At 45.0% G+C, this 25137-nt stretch overlaps 1 protein-coding gene across 1 annotated transcript in view; it reads left to right on the forward strand.

Moving 5' to 3' along the window:
- RFX4 (regulatory factor X4) overlaps nucleotides 1-25137 on the forward strand; it is a 131711-nt gene that overhangs the window by 24479 nt on the left and 82095 nt on the right. Inside the window, exons 2-3 of the mRNA XM_036300786.1 lie at nucleotides 2559-2645; nucleotides 15966-16026. Coding sequence (XP_036156679.1) covers nucleotides 2559-2645; nucleotides 15966-16026 — 148 coding nt within the window. The remainder of the gene's footprint in view (nucleotides 1-2558; nucleotides 2646-15965; nucleotides 16027-25137) is intronic.

Consider the following 25137-nt stretch of genomic DNA (forward strand, 5'->3'; position numbering starts at 1 on the left):
AAGTGCGCCAGGATGGAAGGGATTAGAAGGTCTGTGCGGAGACATTCTGGGGAGTCCTGAAAAGAATTCCGGAGATTTGTATTCAGATGCGGTTTTCAGTATGATGTGATGACAGACGCCCACCTTGTGCCATCGCCGCTCTGAAAACATGGCAAGCCATGTGTTTCTGGATGCGCATTTCCTCTCTGGAAGGGGTAGCGCTGTAACATTTTGAATTTCTCTGCTGCGTGTTGCTTCCTCAGAAATAACAGATTTTCATATCCTCGTAACAAGCTGGCTCCTGTCCCTCCCCTTGGATATTCCGGTACTTATTTACAGTAGTAGAAGCAGCTTTTAAAAGAGCGGTTTGTCGGAACATAAAATACAAAACAAACACCCAACATGTCTCCTTGCTGGGTGCGTTTGCTCCCCCGCCCCCCATAGTTTACTCAGGAGCGTGGCTGCTTTTTACAATATGTTACGAAAGGGGTTAACTAACCATCTTTGCCTTGGCTCTCTGAATCATGAGGAGTCACATTGCTTAATCTCTCTAAGCTTCAGTTGCTTTCTAGGAAACACGGAGATTAAAATCTTCACTTTTGGAGCTGTCAGCATTCAATGAGATAACATATGCAAAGGGCCTGGCCTATTCAAGTAGATGTCCAGTAAATGCTAGTTCCCATATTGTAGAGACGGCACCGGGAGACTGCCCCGTCCGTGCAAAAGCACACGGCCATAGCTCTAGTCCGTTCTGCCGTAACACCACATATGCATTCCTAAAAATCACCACCGCGCTGCAGAAACTCACAATAGAAACCACAGGGTTTACTGGAAAGGTAAGCTAGGGGCCCAGCACTCAGAAACTTGGTCAGTGACATATTGAAAACAAAGTAATAGAATGGTAATACAGTTTGCACATGTTAAATGGTTAAGAGATAGATAAATACAGTAAATAGGACACTTTATGCTGGGAAAGACCTGAAGTTTGCTTTTGGAAGTGGACGTGTGAAGGGCCGGAACATGGGTTAGTTATCTGGGCGGGTGTGGCTCGTAACACACATGTGACCTTAAAGTGGCTGACAGAACTTAAAGTGGCTTGAGGTGTGAGCATCTGAATTTTGCATATTCCTTTGGGGCTACATGCGGTTTTCTGTATTCACCTCCTCTTCCTTACAGAAGAAATCAAGCATAAGCAACCATATGACTTGTATTGGACCGCATTTTTATTTTCAAAACAAGCATTATAGCAGAACTGACTGTACTTGGCTAATGTTGAATGAATGAATGAATGAATGAAAGATGGGTGGGGAACGTCTGGCCCAGAGGCCATATAAGGCCCACGAAAACATTTGGTCTGGCCCTGCCAAGGCATTAGGGGTGAGCTAATTAAATGTTTGACCAAATATAACAGGCTAATTTTTAAGTTGATAATTTGGTATGGCCCTCGAATGATGTTATAAATATTCAAATGGCCCTTGGAGCCCTCACCTCTGGTCTAGAGGATGGAATAGAATTTGTGGAAAGTACATCAGTAGCCTTTGGAATGGATTTTAAAAACCATAGTCTTTTGGATTTTAAAAGTATTACAAAGCTGCCCTGGTCAGGTAGCTCAGTTGCTTAGTGTCATCCCAATATGCCAAAGTTGCAGGTTTGATCTCCAAACTGGAAACAGGCAAAATAAGCAACCAATGAATGCATAAATAAGTGGAACAATAAATCTCCCTCTTCTTCCCCCTCCCCCTTTCTCTCCTTTTCCTCTCTTTCAAATCAATAAATACTTTTTAAAATAAAAATAAAAGTACTACACAGCTGTCAGAGATCTTGTTATCTCCTCATGCAGTGACTTATGGTCTGTGCTTCGAAGAGTCCCTTTCAGGCTCACTGGGCAAAGAGAGGAGAGCTGCAGATCCCTACCCTCCCTCTCCACTCCCACCGGACCACAGGGTTGATCTGCTCTCCTATTTGTTTGTGTTTAAGACAGTGGTTCTCAACCTTGGCTGCACGTTAGAACCACCTGGGAATCTTTTTAAAATCCTGATTTCTGGGCCTCTTCCTCCGGAAATTCTGTTTCTTTGTTACTAATGTTGTGGCCCCACCCCATAACAAAGTAACAGAATTTCCAGAGGATGAGGCCCAGAAATCAGGATTTTAAAAGGATTCCCAGGTGATTCTAATGTGCAGCCAAGGTTGAGAACCACTGGGTTTAAGGGAAAGGTTCTGCTGTGCATTTACAAGTCTGCAAACCTCTATTAAGGAGTCATTTGACCAAATTTGGTTTTACATACTACTTCTCAAAAACATATCTTCCTTTTGAAGAAAGACAATCCTCAGTAAATACTATTGGGAAATGAATACTCCAGAATTAGTAGAATTTGACCAAGAATTACTCAAGTGGGGCTTCAAATTACCATTTTGCCTTCACTCTACCTGGCAAATGGTGCACGTGGAGCCTCTTGTAAAACCCAGTCCCAGTCACAGCACTTCTCAGATGAAAGTTGGGCATTCACGAAATCTAATGCATCAGTGGTGTTCCTGTCAGCAGCAATTCTGCAATTTTGTGATTTTCTTTCTTTTTTCAGAGAGCTGGATCGAAAGATGTCTCAACGAAAGCGAAAACAAACGTTATTCCAGCCACACATCTCTGGGGAATGTTTCTAATGATGAAAGTAAGTGCTTGGAACTCAGTTTTCCAGGATGTCCTAGACTCGGCTACCGTCCTGACAGGAGGAATAGCACTTCTAGAGTGCTGGGCTGGCCAGTCCCCGGACCCAGAGGCTCTGGCCCTCCCCAGAATGTTCCGAAATAGGGAGTGCCACTTAGGTGGGTGTGGAAACTGAGGCCACTGCAGAAACTGGCTGTGGGAACATTTGTATTGTCTGAGACCTCAGAGACCCAGTTACAGCGCTGCTCCATCGAGCAGATGTGGCCCCTGAGTGGGAGAGGCCATTCTCTGCATCCCCGTAGTGCACCAAGGGATGGTTGTTTTAGAGCCTCGAAGGCCCTTGCTATTGGAAAGTAAAAATGTCTCCTGGATCTTGGCCTAGAGAATTAGAGTAAATGGAAGGATATGGACTGCTGTGCTTTATATTAAGAGTAGAAAAGCCCAACTGGTGTGGTTCAGTGGTTGAGCTTTGACCTATGAGCCAGGAGGTCAAGGTTCAATTCCAGGTCAGGGCATATGCCCAGGTTGCTGGCTCAATCCCTAGTGTAGGGGTGTACAGGAGGCAGCTGATCAATGATTCTTTCTCATCATTGTTATTTGTCTCTCCCTCTCCCTTTCCCTTCCTCTCTAAAATCAATAAAAACATATTTTTAAAAAAAGAGCAGAAGACTACCACCCTCTGGCCAGGTCGCTCAGTTGGTTAGAGCGTCATCCCTTGAACTGGAAGGTTACAGTGTATGGGAGGCAACCAATTCTTGTTTCCCTCTCCCCCTCCCCCTCCCTCTCCCTCACAAGGTCAATAAACACATCCTTGGGCGAGGGTTTATTTCTAGGCTCTCTATCCTATTCTGTCAGTCCATATATCCGTCTTTATGCTGGTAATAAACTATTTTGATTACTGTACCTTTGTATTAAAGTTTTGAAATCAGAGAATGTGAAACCTCCAACATGGCTATTTTTTTCAAGATTGTTTTGGCTATCCAGGGTCCCTTGAGGTTCCATATGAATTTTAGGATGTATTTTAACATTCTGCAAAACATGTTATTGGGATTTTGATAAGAGTTGCATTGAATCTGTAGTTTATTTTGTGTAGCATTGACATCTTAACAATACTAAGTTTTCCAATCCACGAACATAGGAGGTCTTTCCATTCATTAGTGTCTTCTTGAATCTCTTCCAGAAACATGTTGTAGTTTTTCACGTACAAGCCTTTCGCTTTCTTAGTTGAGGTTATTCCTAAGTGGTTTATTATTTTTGATGCTATTGTAAATAGCATTCTTAATTTCCCTTTTGGATTGTTCATTGTTAGTATGGAGAAATGTAGCTGCTTTTTGTATCTTGCAACTTTGTTGAATTTGTTTATCAGATTTGACAGGGCTTTTGTGTGCATATGAGTAATCTTCTTGTCTGATTGCTCTGACTAGGCCTTCTAGTGCTACGTAGAATAGAAATGATAAAAAGTGAGCATCTTTGTCTTGTTCCTGATCGTAGAGGAAAAGCTTTCAGTCTTTCATCGTTGGGTATGATGTTTGCTGTGGGTTGTTCATAAAGGCTTTTACTATGTTGAAGTAGTTTTCTTATTTTCCCACTTTCTTGAGTGTTTTTAATCACAAAAGAATTTTGTCAAACGCTTTCTCTGCATCAGTTGAGAAGATCATGTGGATACTTTGTTCCATGGTGTATTACATTGATTGATCTTTGTCCGTTTAACTATTCATTCATTCAGCAAATAAAAGAAATCCCACCTTGCGATGATGTTTAATCCTTTTTAACAAACTGTAGAATTCTGTTTTCTGGTATTTGAGAATTTTTGCAACAGTATTCATAAGGGATATTGATCTAGAGTTTTCTTTCTTGAAGTGTCTTTGTCTATATCTTTGGTATCAGGCGAGTGCTGGTCTCATAGAATGAGTTTGGAAGTGTCCCTCCTCTTCCATTTTTTGGAAGAATTTAAGAAGGATTGGTGCTGTAGACATTCTTGTGCATATCCTCTTTTGTTAACTACCTGTTCAGGTCTTTTGGCTGTCAGTTTTTAAAAAAATTATTTATTAAGTTTATTGGGTTGACATTGGTGAATAACATATAGATTTCAAGTGTACAATTCTATAATACATCATCTGTATATTGCATTGCAAAGTCTAGTCTTCCTTTATTTTTAAGATGGTGCTGTTTGTCTTTTCATGATCTGTAAGAGGTGTCTTTATGTTCTGAATAGGAGATGTTTATCAGATAAAAGTACTGCAAGCACCTCTCAGTTTGTGGTCTGCCTTTTCATTTTTCTTAGTGGTATCTTCAGATGAGCAGAAATTCTCTTTCTTTCCCCCCTAGAAATAGTTTTAATGTTTGAGGTAGAATATATTATCAAACAGAAATATAATGTAAAGTGATTTACAGATATGGGTAAGTATATATATTTTATATATGGCTAGCATATTTGAAAGGATATATATAAGATATGTATAATTATTTCCAGCTTAGTCTGTGGATGATCACTTATTTTAAACCTACTGCCCTGGTCTTCTGATTGCTGTCTGGCCCTTCCTGTTCGGTGCCCTTTAGCAGCCCAGAAAAGAGTGCGTTGGTTGGTTAAGGAGAGCTTCAGTGAGCACGAGGAAATGGGACATTTTGATGGAATGCAGTTGGGAAGGAAACCTTGGACCAGGGAGGTCAAACTCTAAATGCTTGAGGAGGGGAGCCTGAGCACGAGTGGGTCGGCTAGTTACCATAAATCAGGCTCATCAATTCTCCTTTACAACCTGAGCAAATGGAATTATGCCCTGGCAGATGTCAGTAGGTTTTATATGTTTCTGATGGCATACTCACCACAAAGAGGAAGACTGTGATGAACTCTCAAGTGTCATCAGGTCCATGACCCGTTGGAACATCCTATCCCGAAAGACAAGCTCTACTTGAACAGATTGTAGAGCAGATGTTCCTGCCGAAGTTGGGCCCAGAAGGTTCCAACTTACTACATACAAGACTATGCAAAGCCCAGTTACACAAGGAAGGAAAGAGCAGGGAAGCCAAAACTGAAATATTTTCAGCATCAGGCAGTATGCTAGGCATCATCACAGCCACTGTTTCCGTTAATCCCCTGAGAGGGAGGTAATTTTTATCCCCATTTTACAGATGAGGAAACTGAGATTCAGAGGTCCTGGGATTAGTCACTGTCATAGCAGTCAGTGGTAGAGTGAAACTGAAACTTAGAGCTGTCTGATTTAACTCTGGCTCTTTCTACTACATAAACGCCTCCTCTGGGTCACTGCTCTCAAGGTATTTTCAGTCTAGAAGGGAAGTTAAGGTCCAGTATTAATAATACGAGGCCTCGCCGAAACCGGTTTGGCTCAGTGGATAGAGCATCGGCCTGCGGACTGAAGGGTCCCAGGTTCGATTCCGGTCAAGGGCATGTACCTGGGTTGTGGGCATATCCCCAGTAGGAGATGTGCAGGAGGCAGCTGATCGATGTTTCTCTCTCATCGATGTTTCTAACTCTCTATCTCTCTCCCTTCCTCTCTGTAAAAAATCAATAAAATATATTTTAAAAAAATAATAATAATACGAGGCCTTGTGTGATCAATTCCATTTGAATGATGCAAGGTGTTCTCCTTGCCCCACCAAGTGTTCCTGGACTGCAGCACGGCCTCACTGGAAGCCTGTTAGGAATGCAGGTTCTCAGGCCCACTCTAGACTCCCTGAAACAAGACCCATAGGTGGTTAGAACACATTCTGAAGTTTGGGAGACGTCACAAGGTCAGAAGGCGACTGGAGAAGGCATTGTGAAGGAGGTGGCATTGATGCTGGGCCTAAAGGATCCGTGTGGTTCCTTTCGGGGGCGGGGGAGGGGGTAAAGAGCTTGGAGGCAGAAAATCACCAGGCAGGCTTTGAGGTTGTAGAATTTTCTATTGGCTTGAACCAAGGTGGATCATGGGAGACAGGGCTAGGAAGGGATGTCTGGGCCTAATTGTTGAGAGACTTAAATTCCACAAGAGGGGTTTGGGATTTCATAGCTCAGGTGCCACTGAAGGAACTGGGGAGGGGTTCTGTTTCTCCTGAAATATTCCTGCACTCTGACACTAAGGACTGCTGTTGTCCTCTTGTCCTGCCTGCCTCATTCAGAGTGCGGCCTCTTCCTTTGCCCTCCCCAGGTCTTCCCAGCTCCTCATGGCTGTTCCTGCCTGTGGTGATGGAAGGTATTTATAGCACAAGGAAGGGAAAGGTTAGAAATCCATGGCATGATGGCATAGACTTGGCATCACAGAGGGCTACCACGTCATGTGACTCATTATCATGTTAAAATCTCATTGTATTTCCGGGCTATGTATGTGAACATTCACTCCACTCAGCTCACCCAGCATGTTAGTTTATTATATAATTTGGGGTTCCAGAGAAGAGGAGATGTAGTTGAACTGTTTCATATTCCCATTACACTGTGGACAACCTTCCCCCTTACCCCCTGCCAATGTGGTAGGGCCTGGTACATAGTAGGTGCTCAGAGCGTGTTTTTTGAGTAAATAGATATCAGGAAAGCAAGCTAGGCAGAGCCATGCAGGGCACACATATTTGTAACTGGCTTTCGGTTTGGGCACTCTGTGACTACTTAACCGTTCAAACACATTCTTCCTTCAGGTGTTCCCTCCCCAGTTGGGTCTTTCAATTCGTTCAAATTTAATTAGAGTACTTGTGAATAGCTAATACATTTATAGGGTTCAGAAATCAAAATGCTTTATAGATACCCATTGCAAAGTCTGTGTTCCACCCCTATTTCCCCCCTCAACTCCTAGTGGTGAGCACTTCTATTCATTTATTGTGTATTTCTCCAGTATTTCCAGTGTTTATTCTTCTGGCATTTTATCCCTTTACACAAATACAAAATTCAAATATATGTAGTTTTCTTACACAAAATATTTGCACCCTATGTGCATTGTGACTTGCTGTTTTCTCTTAATAACGAACCCTGGAATGTTCATTATATAGTCAGAACATGATGAGGATCCTCACACTTGGCTTGTTTTTAATCTTTTGTTCCCCCAGCCGTTGTAGTCTTCCACTGTGAGTGTAAGTTATAATTCAGTTAATCAGGTGAACATGGGCTGCCTCCAAACCTTTGCTGGTATGGACAACTGCCCCCAGTAACGTGGTGTCGGGCCATTTCCTCTGTGTCCAGACGCAGCTGCAGGATGTGGGACTGTGGGTACCGCTGGTGGGGTTTCAGTAGATTCTGCCAAGTGACCTTCCGTCCGGAGAGGTGCAGTTTTGCCCTCTGCCTGCAAGGTAGGAGGGCGGGCATGTTTCCCACAACTTCACACAGAGTTGTGTGGTCCTGGTTTGGACTTTTGCTAATCGGATAAGTGAGAAATAATATTTTAGTGTAATTCCCATTCTCCCCAATTGAGAGTAATTGTCTTTCCCCATTTCGGGAAAATTTGTATTTTTTCCATCAACTGTGTATCCTATGTTTTGCTTATTTTTTCTCTTGGTTTTTGGTCTTTTCCTCTTAGTTTTCTGTGGTGCGGAGACGAGATGATGGTCAGTGCTACAACTGCTGTTTTCCCGTGTGGATCGTTACCTTTGTACTTTGGGCTCGTTTTCCCTCCACCTAGAAGCCTTGGGTTTTTTATGCAGTGAAATTTATCCATATTTTCTTTGCTGGCTTTGGGTTTCGTATCAAAGTTAGGAAGGCCCTTTCCTACTCGGGGTCGTGAAGGAATTCACCCAGAGGAGGCGAGAGGAAGCAGGTGTGCAGCCCGCCAGAGCAAAGCTGCCAACATCGCAGTTTTGTTTGAGACACAGCCCCGTTCCCACGGGGAGCACGGTTTGCTGCCAGGGGCTGATGCCCACGCCAAAGGCCTGGGTCCAGGCACCCTGGTTTTCAGCTGGTACCTTTTGCAGGGGCTGGGAAGGAGGTGGGTAAGGGGATGAAGTGTTTGGCAGCCCCGTGTTCACAACAGGTGAGGTCTGTCCAGGTGCAGTCAGGTTAGTATAATGAAAGGAAATAGAATTAAAATTTTGAAGTGAAACCTGAGACTTGCATAAACTTGAACCTTTTCTGAGATTTGAAAAGAAGTAATTAATTTAGAAACTTTTCCCCCTAATATGAAACTCTGCCACTGGGTCCAGGCAGGAAGTAGTGTAGAATATGTTTCCAAATATGGTGAGTCCAATCGAGACAGAAAAGATATGGTTAGTCAGAGAATATGTTTCCTAAAATCTTCAGTCCAGCGCTCCATGTTGGAAGACAGAGTGAGACTTATAAATGTTGGGGTTAAGGGAGGTTTGGATGCCAACTAGTCTGGGTCCCTCTCCTGATGACTCTGCTAACAGCGTGACCTCTGACAAACTGCTTCACTTCTCTGAGCCTCGGTGTCTTCCTCTGTAAAAGGGGATAATACTGATTATTAGGACTAACATTGATTAAACACTAAGTATGCATCACACGCCATATTTGATGTTTCACATGCATTTGACTGTTCACAGTCTCAGGTCGCTGTGAAAATTAAAGGCAATGATGTGGAGAGCTCTGCACAGTGCCTGGCATGTGACCAGTCCTCAGTAAATGTTTTCTTTGTTTTCATGCTTACTGAAATCAGATGGGTGAGCTCCGCGTTTAATTGTGGTATTACCTTGGCCACTCAGCCATTCCACAAATACTTTGTGAGCCCCTGCCTTGCGTGGGTGCTGGCGACTCAGTGGTGAGCAAGGGCTGTGCCCTGCAGAGCTTACAAACAAGCAGAGCACGGCGGTCAGCAAGCAGCAACCACACCCTGCGACAGGGACCTTGTTAGGGACCAGCCTGGGTGCTGTGGGAGCACAGGGGAGGAGTGAGTAGCCCTGTCCCAGACACTGGGCTTGCCAGATGCTGCCCTGTCTAGGATGGGGATCCAGGCCCAGTCTCCCAGGGCTGTGACAACTATTCCAGTTGTAGGGAACACGTAGAAAGCACGTGCCTTGTGCCAGGAGGGGTTCCGTTAATCCTCACAGTATGCGCTTGCTGCTGTTATTACCCCTACTTTACAGATAAGGAAACTATGGCACCAAAAGGAGGTCACACAGCCAGCAAGTGGTGGAGCCAGGATTTGAGCCTGGAAATTTGGCCCCAGAGTTTATATTGGGAGGTGGATCCAGAGAGGGGAGCAGAGTTGCCCACCACTGGGAGTTGGAGCAAGGTCAGAACCTTAACTGCAACGTGGGAGCAGAATGGAACAGCCAGGGGAAGACCCGGCACCAGGTGGCGTCTTGGTGGGAGGTCTTAAGCAGACTGCTGCTTCCCGGCTTTGGTAGGATGAGCAGGGTGGGCGTTGATTGATGGTAGCTGGTCCAGAATGTACTAAGGATGGCCCCAGGAATCTGGCCTGAAATGCTGCCTTCGGGGTGAATCTTGTTTGGTTTGAGGCATTTCTGCCCATTAAAGTGAAAAGGCGCTTGGCAGGGCCAGTTCCTAAAGTCCCTGTCAGCCATGGCTGTTTCCCTCTGCCTGAGAGGCGTCCTGTCCTGGCCGCCTGGATGCTCCTGCTCTCCAGCTTCCAAGGCGGGCTCACGTTCCACAGTGGTGCTGCCGGAGCACCTGGGCCCGTCCACCCAGCTGTAACCCAGAGCTTACATTTTGTTGGCTGACATTTGAGTTCAAGAGACCCTGTCTATGTTATCTCACCCTTTAGCCCATGGCACAGGGCTGGAATGTAGTAGACACTCAATAAATATTTGATGAAGGAGTGAATGAGTACCCAACACTGCAGGTGAATTAGGATGGAGAGCCATCAGTTAGGAGGGCATTCGGACCCTGGGCACGAAGTCACTTGTGGTCTAGAAAGGGGCCTGCTGAAGTAGAAGGCACGCGTGTGATGACTGAGTGGAGGGTCCATGTTGGCACTGGGTGTACCAGTTCTTGTCTAAGTCCTGTCAGTGGCCGCCATATGCTGAGCACCAGGTGAGCCCTGTCTCCGCTCCCAGGCTGTGTGGCCTCCTGCAGGTTATTCAAACTTGCCAATGCTCTGCTTCCTTATTTATAAAATAGGGGTAGAAAACATCTTCAGAGAACTGCTAGGAGGAATAGAATAAGATGGCATATGGAAAGAGATGCCCAGTGCCTGGCTTAAGTACTTGGCCAATATGGTATTCTTTTTAAAGTGTATGTATCTGCCTGGCCAGTGTGGCTCACTGGTTGAGCGTTGACATATTCTGAACCAGGAGGTCACAGTTGGATTCCTGATCAGGGCACATGCCCAGGTTACAGGCTCGATCCCAGGTAGGGCACATACAGGAGGCAGCCAATCAGTGATTCTCTCTCATCATTGATTCTATCTCTCGCTCCCTCTCCCTTCCTCTCTGAAAGAAATAAAAATATATTTAAAAATAAATACAATGGATGTAGTTTTTAACATATATTTAATCCTCAAACCACCGTTGTGATAGAAGTTGTTATTCTTTTAGATAAGGACCCTCAGGCTTGGATGAATCAGGCTCCCACATGGAGTTAGGGGCAAAGCTGGGGTTCAAACCCAGGTCCGCCTGCTCCCAGAGCCAGTTCACTTTCCATTCCAGGTATCAGAAATGGGTCATAACAAAGTTTAGTTGGGAAAATATCTGGCACAGGAGAGACAGGTGTTGCCTGAGTTGAAGGCACTGCCGTGGAATCCCAGAATGAGAACTGTTTCTGGCTTCAGCCAAATGGCATGCTGGTGCTGTCCCCCATGGCCCCAGAGTCCCTCCTCCCCCATTTTCTCTCCTGGAGCCCCCCTCTCTCAGTGTCCTTCTCCCAGAGTCTCACCTGTGCCTGTAAAGGTGACAATCCAGGATGTGCTGTGCGGCCCTGGTGTTAAGTTAGGGGTCCGTGTGTGTGCCTGGGTGTGAGAAAGAACAATGAAAAAGGATGGATACATAGGACCAAAAGTTAATAATCGTTCTCTCTGTTGAAATGGGCTTGAATACCTAGCGATTTCTATTTCCTCTATATTTTTCCAAATTTAAAAAAATGAACAGGTCTCACTTTTGCGAACAGAAAACAAAGTTGTTTTAAAAACCCTGACCATCTCTTCAAGGCCAGCTCAAGTGCCACCCGTGCTTTGGAGCTGTGGTGTCCCCTGGTGTGTGTTTGCCTTGCAGGGTCCTATCCACATGGCTGTCTTTGCTCCTGTGAGCCCTCCTGAGTATAGAGAACGCCTCACTGGCCTGCTTCCCCAGCAGATCCCCCCTGAACAGAATTGCCCCAGGGCTCCCCTAGACAAGCAGAGGAGGTTTCTGAGCTCTTAGCCTCTATTAACTTCATTTGACTTAATCTTCCCAACCACCTTTCAAGGTAGCCATCTTTATTATCCTCAGTTTAGAGACAAGAAACTGTCTTGAAGACTCAACAAGGATTGCTGGGTTGTCAAACAGCCCCTCCACCGCCCCTGTGCTCCACGCACCACGACAAGGACACCTGCAGCAGCCACCCTGCTTCTGGGGAAGGTGGCATGATCTTCCGGGTCTCCAAGCTTTGCCTGTCTCTTGCCTCTCAGCCCTACACCCTGACTTGGCCCCGCCTTCCTTGCCATCCGGTTCCCATCTCTGGCCTGCTAGGGACTCAGCTTACTTACTGCTTCTTCCAGGAAGCCTTCTCCCACGGCCCTGCGTTTCATGCCGCTTGGGTTGGCGGGCTCCTCTCTGCCCACCCGGACCTCAGCCTTTACCACTTGTTATTGAACTTGGCCTCTCTCTCTCCACTGTTGGTCTTTCTCTTTCCCAACCAGAATCAAGGACAAGTATTTGATTTCTTTATTCCCAGTGTCTAGCTGGCACAAAGTAGGAATTCAATGAATATTTATTGAATTAATTAATATGATCCCTACAATAGCCCTGCAAAATGACCATTTTACAAATGAAGAGAAATGAAGCCAAGAATTGAGTGGTTTGCCCAGTCAGGGCCAGTAAGTTTTTTAATTGATTCTAGAACATGGGTCTTTGAAATCTAACCCAGGTTGGCAGAACAGCTGAAATGTAAAGAAGCAGGGGGGAAAAAATAAACCAACCCAGCCAGTTCTAGGGGGAACATAAATGTTAATCATGTTCCAGCATAGCTAGGCAGAGGTATATTTAAGTTGTTTATGTACTTTTCTAGTTGGTCATGTTTTTTAATATAGACTTTTCTTTCTTGCTGATTATTGCTTTGTGGGGTCAGGTGACTGGACATTTAAATGGCTCTCAATATGATTGCTTCATTGCTTACCAAAAACATTGTTATCAGTTAAGACTACTTTAAGAGAAATACGAGCCTGCCAATTTTACCATTTACACACCAGCATTGGGGGTTATCATTAGGTTAAGTTTTCGTTACTTCCAAAGATGTAAAGTTGTGCCTCGTTATTTTTTTTCTAATTCTTTGTGAACAGCTGAGATGAGTGTTGCTCTTTGTGTCTATTTATGTACTTTCTTGGGAGACTCCTGCGTTCATGCTCCTTATGGTAATATTTTTTAAAAGATTGTTGAAGACATTTGTGGAAGACACACTTAGCTATTTAAGTGCAAGTTGGAAGGCACTGGTGGAAGGGTAAACAAAGATGACTAAGAGATCATCCCTGCCTTTGTTGTTGTTGTTGTTAATCCTCACCTGCGGATATTTTTTTCCATTGATTTTTTTGACAGAACGGATGGGATGGGGAGAGACAGAGAGGGAAACATCAATGTGAGAGAGACACATTGATTGGTTGCCTCCCACACATGTCCTGACCAGGACTAGGAAGCAAGCCTGCAACCCTTGACCGTAATTGAACTCATGACCCTTTAGTCCACAGGCTGTCACTCTATCCATTGAGCCAGTCCAGCTAGAGCCATCCCTGCCTTCTTAAGTAGGACACTCAAGTCACCAAGGTGGGTGTGTACAGAAATAATGATCTAGGTGGCTAAACTGTTCAACTAAGAAACAAGTAAAGTAATAGGTTGTAGGAGGACAGAGTTAGGATCAATGATTCCTGACTTGGACTGTATCAGGGAAGGCTTCAGAGAGGTGGTGTCATTTATTCTAGGCTGGAGAAGAGGAGAAATATTTAGAAGGAACTCGAGGTTGACAAAGCAGATTAACAGGCATTGAGCCCATGCCATTTTGGGACATTTTGTCTCTGAGAACATTTAGTGTGTTTATATCAGGATGGTTTTGGTGACAGGGAAGAGAATACCCAATAAAAACGAAGTTTTTTAAACTAAGAAAACGGTCTGAGCTCATGAAATAGAGAGGCAGCTCTTTTTAGGGTTGATGAGTCAGAGACACACACAACATGACATTCAGGACCCACAGTTTCCCCCTTTTCCTTTCACCTGCCTTGGCGTTGACTTTGTCCTCAGCTGCTCTTTTCTCAGTTGAAAGTTTGCTCCCTCACTCCAGTTATCCTTTTCAAAGGCAGGCCAGGCCAGAATCCCTCCCCCCCTCCCTCCCTCCCTCCCTCCCTCCCCCATCCCTCCTTTCCCTCCTTCCTTCCCTCTCTTCCACCCCTCTCTTCATTCCCCTCCTGTCTTCCTCCCTTCTTTCTTTCCTTTGTAAAACACCAGACATTTGTTTTTTTCCAACTTTGGAGCCAGAAGTTCAAAATCATGGCCCCATTCCTTTTTATTAGAGAAAATATCTTTCTCAGAAGCCCCCAGAGAGCTTTTCCTTACGGCTGATAGGCCAACACCATGTCACATGCCCCGCTGATCCATCCGTGGCTAGATGGCAGAAATTCCATGATGGATTCAATCAACATTCACCTCTCAGGGAATTGCGAGGGGTTTGCCCTCCCTGAACACTTGGTCCCCTCTAAATCGGCCTCCATTAATGTGGAAGCAGGTGTGTGTGTACAATATCTGCCATAGTGTTTAAGAGCAGACATTTTCATCTGAATTACACCAATATTGATAAATTTCCATTGAGAAAAATATTTTCTGAACTCAACTTTGTTAAGGTAATTTATTTTTTAAAATTTTGACACAGCTTATATCATTTACTTTCATTTTTGTTTTACTTAAATTCTTTTCATGGGTACAAATTCTTTTCCATATAATTTTTATACCACAGCTTTATTTCATTGACCATTTCACAAGTTCTTATTAAATTTTGTTGATTATACTTGTAGGTTTGGACATTGATAATTTTCTTTTGAGAATGTTACGTGTGGATCAAGAACTTTATTTTATATTGACCATTTCTATCAGAATCTTCATCAGCAGTTGGATGAGACTATATCTATTTCTCTGTTCATCCTGATAAAATGTGAGCAATTCCTCTTAGGGATGCAAAAATCGATCTGTTCAGATTGTTGGATTTGCAGAGGTCAGCAAATGAGAACCTCACAGGTCAGATCTGGACTGATGCCTGTTTTCCCAGGCTTTTCTCTCATAGGTGAATATTTGTAATCTGTTTGATGATAGGGATTGTGAACTTTGAACCCCAATTAAGAAAAATGGTACCCGCTTCCCCCTAAATAATTTCATTTTTGTCATTAATAGGCCAGTATTATAAAAGTTGCACTCAATTACTATTATTTTGAATTTTGTCAATAAAAGTTTTGTGGAATTTGTTTTCTCTCATTATATAAATATCACATACTATTCTTTTTTTAAAATTTATTATTTTCTAAAAATATCTTTATTGATTTCAGAGGGGAAAAGAGAGAGAGATAGAAACATCAGTAATGAGAGAGAGCCATTGATTGGCTGCCTCCTGCACGCCCCACATTGGTGATGGAGCCTGCAACCAGGGATATGCCCTGACTAGAAATCAAACCCTGACCTCCTGGTTCATAGGTCAATGCTCAACCACTGAGCCATGCCGGCTGGGCATTACATACTATTCTTGATTTTTGCTTCTTGGCCTCAAAATTCTAAAATATTTACTGTCTGGCCCTTTACAGAAAAGGTTTGCCGACCCTTGCTCTTCTGTTTGCTAACCTGATTCTTCTGCACACTCACACTCTCCCTACCTTTTCCCTCACTTTCTGTTCTGAAGAAGTTAAAAGGAGAAAATGGTGAGTGAGGTCAGTATGTTCTTAGGGTCAAAACTGTTGAGAGAAATGTCCAGCTTCATTTGGGAAAAAAGCAAGTTGGATGAGCGCAGTCCTATTCAGCTATGAAGAGCGAACTCTTCAAACTGTTACATATTGCGTCAAACAAAAATACAAATCGGTGTGAGAGTTTCCTGTAAAAATCAATCCCCCCCCCTTTTTAAAAAAAATTAAGGTATAATAAGTCTGAATTGTTGAAAAAGCCAACATCTCATTGCTTTCAGAGCATCAACACTTGAGGGAAACAATGTTTTGAGAGCTGAGCGGCCTTTTACTTTTTCCTACTGAAGTTAGCTTCTTTTTCTTTCCTTTAACAGATGAGGAAAAAGAAAATAATAGAGCCTCCAAGCCCCACTCCACGCCTGCTACTCTGCAATGGTAAGTTCCTTTTTTAGTAAGTTCTGTCTTGATGGGATGCTCATGTAACTCTATCTTCACACTGCTTGGCGGGCACGTGGCTTGGCTGGTTTGACATTGTCATGATAATGCGACATCTAATAGCCCGTCTGCAACCTCTTGAATTTGCAGGGATGTGTAAAATACTCAGGCTGGATCTAGGCTGGAGATTTGAATTTTGATATTTTATTTTGAGGTAGATTCCACCCCTTCTCCCCCCGTCATCCAAACACTGGCAAGGACTAAATTCCACATGGATGCTATTAATTGATTTTAATGGAATCCATACTTCAGTTAATAATGTTGCAGCAGACTATATAGAAACATAGGTCTAGTCACCCCGTCAATCAGCCTTAATGAATTAACAGTTACTTGCAACTACAAAGCAATTATGTTAGCATTAATAAGAATTATCTATTAGAGTGGCTTTCTCTTTAGTATTTGGAATTTCTGGGCTCGATGTAATATTTAGTGATGGTGTTTAAGAGGCTGCACTCACGTTTGGAAGAAAAGCAGAGAAAAATCAGGAAGATGGAGGAGAGAGCCAGAAAGCAGATGGGCGTTAATGAGCAAGTCGTATTAGATTCTCTCGTCTAATCCAGCCACGGGTGAGGGGAAAACAGCACCGGGAGAGCATTCAGGAACGTAACTCAATCTTCTCTAAGGAGAGTCTCAATGCTCACCTTGCTTTGCTCCAAGGCTAGCCAAGGTTGTTTTCCAGCCTCTGTCTGGTTCCCGTCGATGTGTCCCTATATCCTTTTTCTCGTTTCACTTGCTGCTTTTTTGCTTTATTTAAAATTCTATTCTTCCTCTTTGGTCAGATCATCCTTTTCCTCTTCCCCCTGAATGATGGTCACACAAATTCCCATAATGTCAGGACAGCCAATGAGGCATCAACATAAAAGACTTTGGGGCTGAGAGATTCTAGAAATGCAAGGAATCGACACTCTTGCTTTAATAACTGGGACATGTTGCACATTTTAGAATAAAAGATTTGAAAGGGACTATAAGGAAATCACCTTGTTTGTGTCTGTTGCCTGTGATTCTCTGACATCTGCCAAGCGACAGCGAGGCTGTGGAAAGTGTGGTCTCTTAAGTCAGACTGCCAGGAATGAACTCACAGCTCTGCTTCTTTCCAGCGGTGGAACCTTGGGCAAGTTCCTTAACCTCTCTGTGCCTCAGTCTACTCCCTTGTGAAATGGGGACAGCAGTGGTATCTACCTCATAGGGTAGCCATGAAGAGGAAGTGAGTGAGTACAATAAAGTGCTAACAGTGCGTGGGAGAGTGAGTGCTTGGTAAATCTCAGCCACCATCAGTGGCTAGCCATGCCCCTTCCTCTGAGTCCCACAAGGATGTCCTGGAACAGTGCTTCTCTCTTCCCTGACATGCGCACAGTCCGTGCTCTTTCTCTTGTGCCTAATTCTATACAAAATATCTGTTTTTCTAAATAAAGGGACACATAGATCATCCCAAAAGAAATTTCATCCTCCAATTCACAAAGTTAGGCAGTGGATTATTTTAATGATATATTGGCTTTCAAGGGCAAATCAGATTTGAAAATATATAAACTTTAGTCTTATTATTATAAACTAGTGACCTGGCATGTGAAATTGCGCGGCCCCGCTCACCCGCCACCCCGCCTTGACACCCTAACCTCTCCACCCAAAGCTCAAGAGCGCCTGGTCCCACCCTTGACCCCTCTGGGCTTCTCTGGCACCTTCAAGCCCCGCCCTCGGTCCTCACAAGTCACCTTGGGCTGGTCCCGCCTCCTCTGCCCTGTCATGGCACCAGAGGAGAGCGTGGAAGCCTCCCGCCTGCTGCAGAGTTTTGAGCGCTGCTTCCTGGCGCTGCATGTGCTGCACTCTTTCCCCTGGCAGGTGGGCAGCAGGCGTGCTGAGTGCGAGCAGTGGGTGGTGAAGGACTGATGAGGGGGGCACTATGGGCTCTCACCCCCGCTCTCCCTACCACAGGATGGTCCTGCCTCCTCAGGACGCCTCCCCACTTCCGGCTCCTCTCCAGAACAATGCAGCGGCTCTGCCCCACTGCGCAGGCGCACGCAGCTTCCTGCTGATTGGTTGTTACAGTGTGAGGGTGTCACGACCATTAGCATATTAGCTCTTCATTATATAGGATAAAATATATAAACTTATTATTTGCCAAAAGCATCAAGTTATTCAGACCTTAAATTTTCCTTTAATTCCTATTGTATTGTATTGTATTGTATTGTATTGTATTATACTATACTAGAGGCCCAGTGCATGAAATTCTTGTACTCGGTGGGGGGGGGGGAGGGGATGGGGGGGGGGGGGAGGGGCTCCCTCAGCCTGGCCTGCACCCTCTCACAGTCCAGGAGCCCTCAGGGGGAGCGGGCCTAACTAAGCCTTCAGTCAGACATCCTTAGTGCTGCCAGCTTCTGGCTGAGCCCGGCTTCTGGCTGAGCGGCACTCCTCCTGTGAGAGTGCACTGACCGCCAGGGGGCAGCTCCTGCATTGAGCATCTGGCCCCTGGCGGTCAGTGCACGTCATAGCAACTGGTTGTCTGCCGTACTGTCAATTTGCATATTAGCCTTTTATTATATAGGATTTTTAAGATGGAATGTCAGTTATTAACAAATTCAAGAAACGTTTACTGAGCACCCACTATTTCCTAGGCTGTTCTTGGGACAGCACTGGTGGATGAAGTGGACTGAGAATAGGGGCTGATGATGCTCAGCAACCCCACAGGGAGTTCTGAAGCTGGGACGGCACTTCAGAGAGGATTGGAATGGAGGCCATGGGTCTGGTCCTTTATTCCCCACCTTGCCCATCTCTGGAAACAGGCTGCCCCAAGGAGAGGGTGTAACTGAGTGAGGCAGTTCCCTTCACCTCCCAGCAGCGGGAAGGCCTCCTCAGCTCTGAAGAGTAAGCTGGGCACATGCCAGGGCATCTGCTCTGCCTCCGAGTTGGGAGCAGGCTAAGCTTGTCCAAGGAGCTGCAGAAGGCGGCCTGTGTGGTTGGAGCATAGTGAGCAAGGAGCGGGTGACACAGCTGAGGTGGCAGAGGGAGGCCGGGGGAGCGTCTGTAAACAGCAGGGAAGAAAAAGTAAGCCATTTCTTTAAACTTAAATAGGAACAATCATGCTTAAAAGTGTGGTGGAGGACATGTGACATCATATAAAATTCCACATGAGTAACTATTTTTAAGACACAGTTTCAGTATAAAAACTGTCTCAAAGGGAACTGGATGCACCCTCCACTTTATAAAGAAATGTGACATAATTTATAATGTGTCCCCTTTCTGCTCTGACCGCCAGGGAGTTCAGAGCAAAATCTGATGCTTATGTACTTTAAAATCTCTTTCCTTTGTCTGATTTTCTTCTTTTTAAAAATGTCATAGCTTTTTATTAAAAAGGCAAGATACAAATACATTGAGTACATACTTTTATTTTCCGTACACAGTAATGCATTTCCTTATTTAAAAACAAAAGCATTACAGATAAGGCGGAATTCTTCCCTTCATGTAATTCCTTGCTTCCTTCTTCAGGGCAACCCCGTTACCGGTGAGAAATTCCCACATGTGTACATACATATGTATATGTGCGGTCTTTGCCTGTGCATTTACATGCACATGTACTGATAAAAGTTTCTGAACTGTGATTTTCTTATTTAGTATTTTCTTCTTTTTAAGACATATAACACTAAAACAACAAAAAAATAAAAAACAAATAAAAAATAAGACATAACACTAAAAATACTGTCACACAACCGGGCACACTCTGTTGGCCCACACTCTCCTCCTCAGGGCAAGGTCCAGGAGCTCTGCCCATGATAGTCCGTGAGGAACAGCCTCACTGTGACTGCTGCCCAGGATCCCCTGCCCCCAAAGGCAGCCCAGCATTTACTTCCCCCTTCCCCTCTTGGTGGACACTTCGGTTGTGTCCAGATCTCATCTTTGCCATTACAAATACGGGCCCAGAGAATGTCCATGTGTCCCCCGTGCACACCTGCTGCGGCGTTTCTCCTGTGCGAGAATCAAGAGGTGGAAGAACCTGGTGTCCAGGAAATGGTCAGGGGTGGCACACTTGCCCTCTCGATGGCTTTGCCATTTTATATCTTCACTCGCAGAATAAAATGCTTTTTGTGAAAATGGGAACCAGGCTCCACAGCGCGGCCTCTCATTCTCTGAGGCGTTTATATCCTTCACGGTGTCCCCTCTCTCCCGTGGCCGTGGGCAGCCCGGCAGGACGCTGTGGAAACAGAGGCCTCACCGCCATGGTGGCTGCCACCCACCCGACAGTGCCACGCTCTTCTGGGACGTTTGGCTTGTTTTTGGAATTGGATGGGAGCTATTTGCCTCACCACCTTCTCCCTATCTTGTCATTAGCCTCTTCCCATCTCCTTAGACGCCATCCCCGCTCTAAGGACAAATAACCCAGCAGCCAAGCAGCCTGGAATCCTCGAGGCCACGTGATCGGGAGGCAGCTCCCAGCAGAAAACAGACAAATATTGTCCAATGCCTCCTGCCGCACACTTTCCAGCATCCTCGGTCACGAGGGTGAGTAAAGCCTCGCTCGCTGGGGAGGCAGCCCTGCTGGAGCCCTGGCCGCACAATAACCTCTATTCACGGGAGGATTTGGGAAGGGAAAGCAGCCTGTCCCACCATCCTGGCCTCCTGGCTGCCAGCACAAGTCCTCTCCCGGCCCCGCCCTCTCACACCTCCCAGCTCCTTGTCACTTTCTGGTGGATCTACTTTCCCTTTCGGGAGTTTTCAGAGGAAGTCAGGCCCTTTCCCTAAGGTGAAGGACACAAGACCAAATTGTCATGTCCTTGGGCGGTAGGGGTGGGGGTGGGGGGCATTTTCTTTTCATTTGAAAAATAAAAGTGAAGCCTTGGGTGGTTGATGGGCTTTCAGTTTCAAATTCATATGAAACAAAGTAAATTAGAGTTTCTCTTTCAAATGTTCCTGGAGGCCCAAGGTAGAGGATTGGGCTGGATACTGTTGTTGAAGTTTTAGACCCGGCCAAGCTCCTAGGCCAGACTCATTGGCTGTGACCAATACCTGATGTTTTGCGCTCATTTCTGACCTGAGTCTTTATTCAACGGTGACATAACATTATTTACTTTAATAATGCGAGTCTCAGAAAGGAAGGCTGAACATTTCTAGCTCTGAAAGCAGCAGAGGTGCTAGATAATGTGAAAGTGTGGGTGTGTCCTGTTAGAAGCCGTAGCTACAGGTGGAGAAAGGACGGTTAAGCAGACCAACACGAAGGGTGGAAATGTCTCGGAGAATGAGATGCTATGTTGTGGGGCTCGGTTCCTATTTTTTAAAAGGGGCTTTTTGTGCTGTAGTTAAGGTATAAGGTGATAAAACTATTATTTTTAATTTTTATTGGTTTGAGAGAGAGAGGGAGGGAGGGGAAGCAGGCAGGGAGGGGATTTGTTGTTCCACTTATGCATTCATTGGTTGATTCTTTGTTTAAATATATTTTTTATTGTTGATAGTATAGATATCTTCCATTCCCCCCCTTTACCCCCATTTCTCTGAGTCCCTACCTACTCCCCCAGGTCTTAATTACCATATTGCTCATGTCCATGGGCTATGCATATAAGTATATAAGTTCTTTGGTTTATCTCTTCTTGTCCCCCCAACCCCAGTGGAAGGGAGGGAGAGAGAGAGAGAGTGAAACATTGATGTGAAAGAGACACAAGATTGGTTGCCTCCCACACACACCCAGACCAGGGCTGGGGATCCATCCTGCAACCAGGTATGCACCCTCGACCAGAATCAAACCTGGGACCCTTCAGTCCAAGGACCAGCGCTCTACCCACTGAGCAAACCAGCTAGGGCTTCTTTGGTTGATTCTTGTATGTGCCCTGACTGGGGATCAAACCCTCAACCTTGGCGTATTTCAGGATGATGCTCTAACCAACTGAGCTACCCATGATGATGTCCTTAGAGCCCTGTTTGTTATGTACAGACAGGGAATAGATGGAAAGGGATGGTTTATGACAGTGAATGGTGTCTCTGACAACCTCAATTATACAAGTTATGACATTCAACATTTTTTTTAAAGTCCTGTTGTCATTTCTTCTGGTAAAATACGGGGAAAAAAGTTCTGTTTTAGACATGTGTGCAAGGACGGGAGAAGTGGAGCCTTTGAGCTGAAAGCCCAGGTGCACATGTAAGAAAACAGGTTTAAAATGAGAACCGAGGGGACAAGTATGCCAGGTGCTCTTTGCTCTTCATTGTAAAGTACTAATGCAGAGCTTCCCCCGTGTGCCCTCGGACGCCACATGCCGAAACCTCGCGAGGAGGTCTTTTAAAAACGTACACCGTGGTTAATGACTCACGCTGGCTAGTAGACGGAGTTCATTATCTCCATAATAGGATAGACTCAATTCAAATATGACCAAGTCGTTGAATAGAAGATCAGAAAATGGAAGACATGGGAAATTGTTTTGTGATCATTAAAAATACCCAGGTATAATGGAGTATTGTTCATCAGGTCAGACTAATGATGTCCTCTGGGAATTTCATCAGATAAGAAGAGAAATAATGAACTGCCTTTCTTTCTGCCATGCCTTGGCCGGGAAGCGGGCATTCCAGTTAGCGACGTCAGCACACCCCAGGCCCGCTGGACTCTGTGAGGAGGTTTGGGGTAAGGTGTCATGATGCTATTCCTGGTGGTAGCAACTCATCAGATGTCAACGCTGCCCTTAATGCCAATTACATCTGTGTCTTCATAGAGCTTATTAAAATGCTTCGCCCAGATACCTGGAGGCGGAGAAGCTCTGGTGAGAGGAATAAAACGGGTGGAAATGTAGTTGTTTAGAAGCTGCTGGCCTTGGGCAGGTAACTGCTTAATTAACTCAGCCTGTGATCTCTGACTTACATCCGACTCAAATAGTTGGTTGCTGCTATGGGTTCATTTAATGAGATGCATTTTAATCTTGATCTTATATTTTACCCCTGATCTCTTGGCCAGATTTAATGAGCAGACAGGCCACAAGAACAACCAGAAACTGAGCACAGGGGTCCTAAATAAAGTAATGAATGGGGGACCCGGGAATGTACCGGGAGCCTGTGCTGACACCGAGTTTGGGAGCATCATTTCCCCCTAACTCAGCACTCCTGCGTTTTTTAATCTTGGGGAGTGAAGCCCCCATTCATCCATTCAGCCCAGTTAGGAGCCTAAGAACCTGCCCTGGTTGCCCCTACCCTGCTCACATCTGACGACAGAAAACGCACACCCTAAATGTTCTCTCTGCCCCGTGGCCACTCCTTCGCTTCATGCTCCTTCGTTTCTTGCCTGGACTGTCAGAGTACCTCCCAACTGGTCTCAGTTGTTCGCTCGTTCATTCATTCAACAAATACTAAGTAGTCGGCCACTCTGTGGACTAGGCCTCACTAGTCTACCTTGTTCACCCCCCATAGAGGTGCCAGAGTGAACTTTCCAAAACAAATTTGATTGTGCTACTCCCATGCTTAAAAATCTTAACTGTCCCCCCCCCCCCCATCATTTTAAAGGCTCAGATGCCTTTTATAATAGGAATTCTGAATAGTTTGAAATGCATGTTTGTTGAATGTACCTATGGATTTTTCTGGATGGAATTAATTTTAGGAACTCATTAGCAAAACAAGCAAAAAGGGGATACTTCTCCCCTCCCTGCAGCTTGTCGTGCACAAAGTTCCTGATGCCCAGTTGTTCGTGTGTGTGCCTTCAACCAGAAAATGTCCCACTGCCGTCTAAAGAGTTGAAGTCAATGCTTTTCAAAGGGAGTGGTTGATGGAACTGTCAGTAATCTAAGAAGAAACCTATGACATGGATTTTTTTTACATCTTTCTATATTCAAGACATTGCTGGCAAAAAGGACATACTGAGCTTTAGATTAATGTTAGTTACTGTTGTTATTGATGACATTATTATTATTCCTACAACATCCCAGAAACACTCAGGTCTTCCTGCCTCTGTGTCTTTATTGTTTTGATCAGGGGTCCTCAAACTTTTTAAACAGGGGGCCAGTTCACTGTCCCTCAGACCGTTGGGAGGGCCGGACTATAGTTTAAAAAAAAAAACTATGAACAAATTCCTATGCACACTGCACTTATTTTGAAGTAAAAAAACAAAACGGGAACAAATACAATATTTGTATTTGCATGTGGCCCACGGGCTGTAGTTTGAGGACCCCTGGTTTTGATTCTCTGGGCATCCCTTCATTGCCTTCTGAAAATAATGCTTTCGTAGCAGCTCTTCAACTCCCGGGGTTGCTAAACTCTTTAAGCCAGGCCCTATTCCCTTGTGGGGATTGAACGTTTCTCACACCCCCTCTGCCATGGTTCTCTCCCTTTAGATACTCCTTCACAAGCCCCCTGCTCCACACAGACCAGCAGCTCCATCACCCAAAGCACATGCCACGTTTGTCTCGCATCCTTTCTGGTTCTCTTGTCCGCGACCCCCTCCCTCTATCTTGGCAAATACCACAGTGGTGAAGAGTGAGACAAGCTCTCCCATTTCCTAGCTAGCTGCATGATCCTGGGCAAATGAGTTCCACTCTTACAACCTCAGTTTCCTCATCTAAAACATGGGTATAATACCTACTGGACAGGGTTATTGTGAGGATCAAATGAGATCCTGTTGCCCAGAGCCCCTGCCTAATAGCTTACCAGATGCTGGCTGCCGCTGCTGTTGTTCCAAAGTTGCAATCCCAATTCAGCCATGAAACCTAATCAGCTGCTCTCATCTAGCACTAATCTCTCTGTTTTCCCACCTTCCGCTGCACCTGTGGTCAGCAGGTTGTAGTGCTTAAATATTCTTAGTTCTGTGCATTATTCTCCCCAGTTAAACTGCACCGTGAACTAGGGCATAGGCCGTGTCTTATGTCAACACAGGAGCCAACAGAAGCCAGACCAGCACAGAAACTAGATTGGGTGTAAGAAAAACAGGAGGAGTGAGGCCTCTGGCCAGTTTGAGGGCACATGTAACTCGGGCCCATTGTTGTCATGCGGGAATATGGGCCCCGTGTTGCCAGACCTCAGCCTTTTTCAGAGAAGCCAGAAATCCAGATTCCAATGTGAAATGTCCTGAGTTTTCAAAGTTGGGCCAACACTGTTCAG

Source organism: Myotis myotis, unplaced genomic scaffold, assembly GCF_014108235.1.
Source record: "Myotis myotis isolate mMyoMyo1 unplaced genomic scaffold, mMyoMyo1.p scaffold_m19_p_3, whole genome shotgun sequence".
NCBI lineage: Eukaryota > Metazoa > Chordata > Mammalia > Chiroptera > Vespertilionidae > Myotis > Myotis myotis.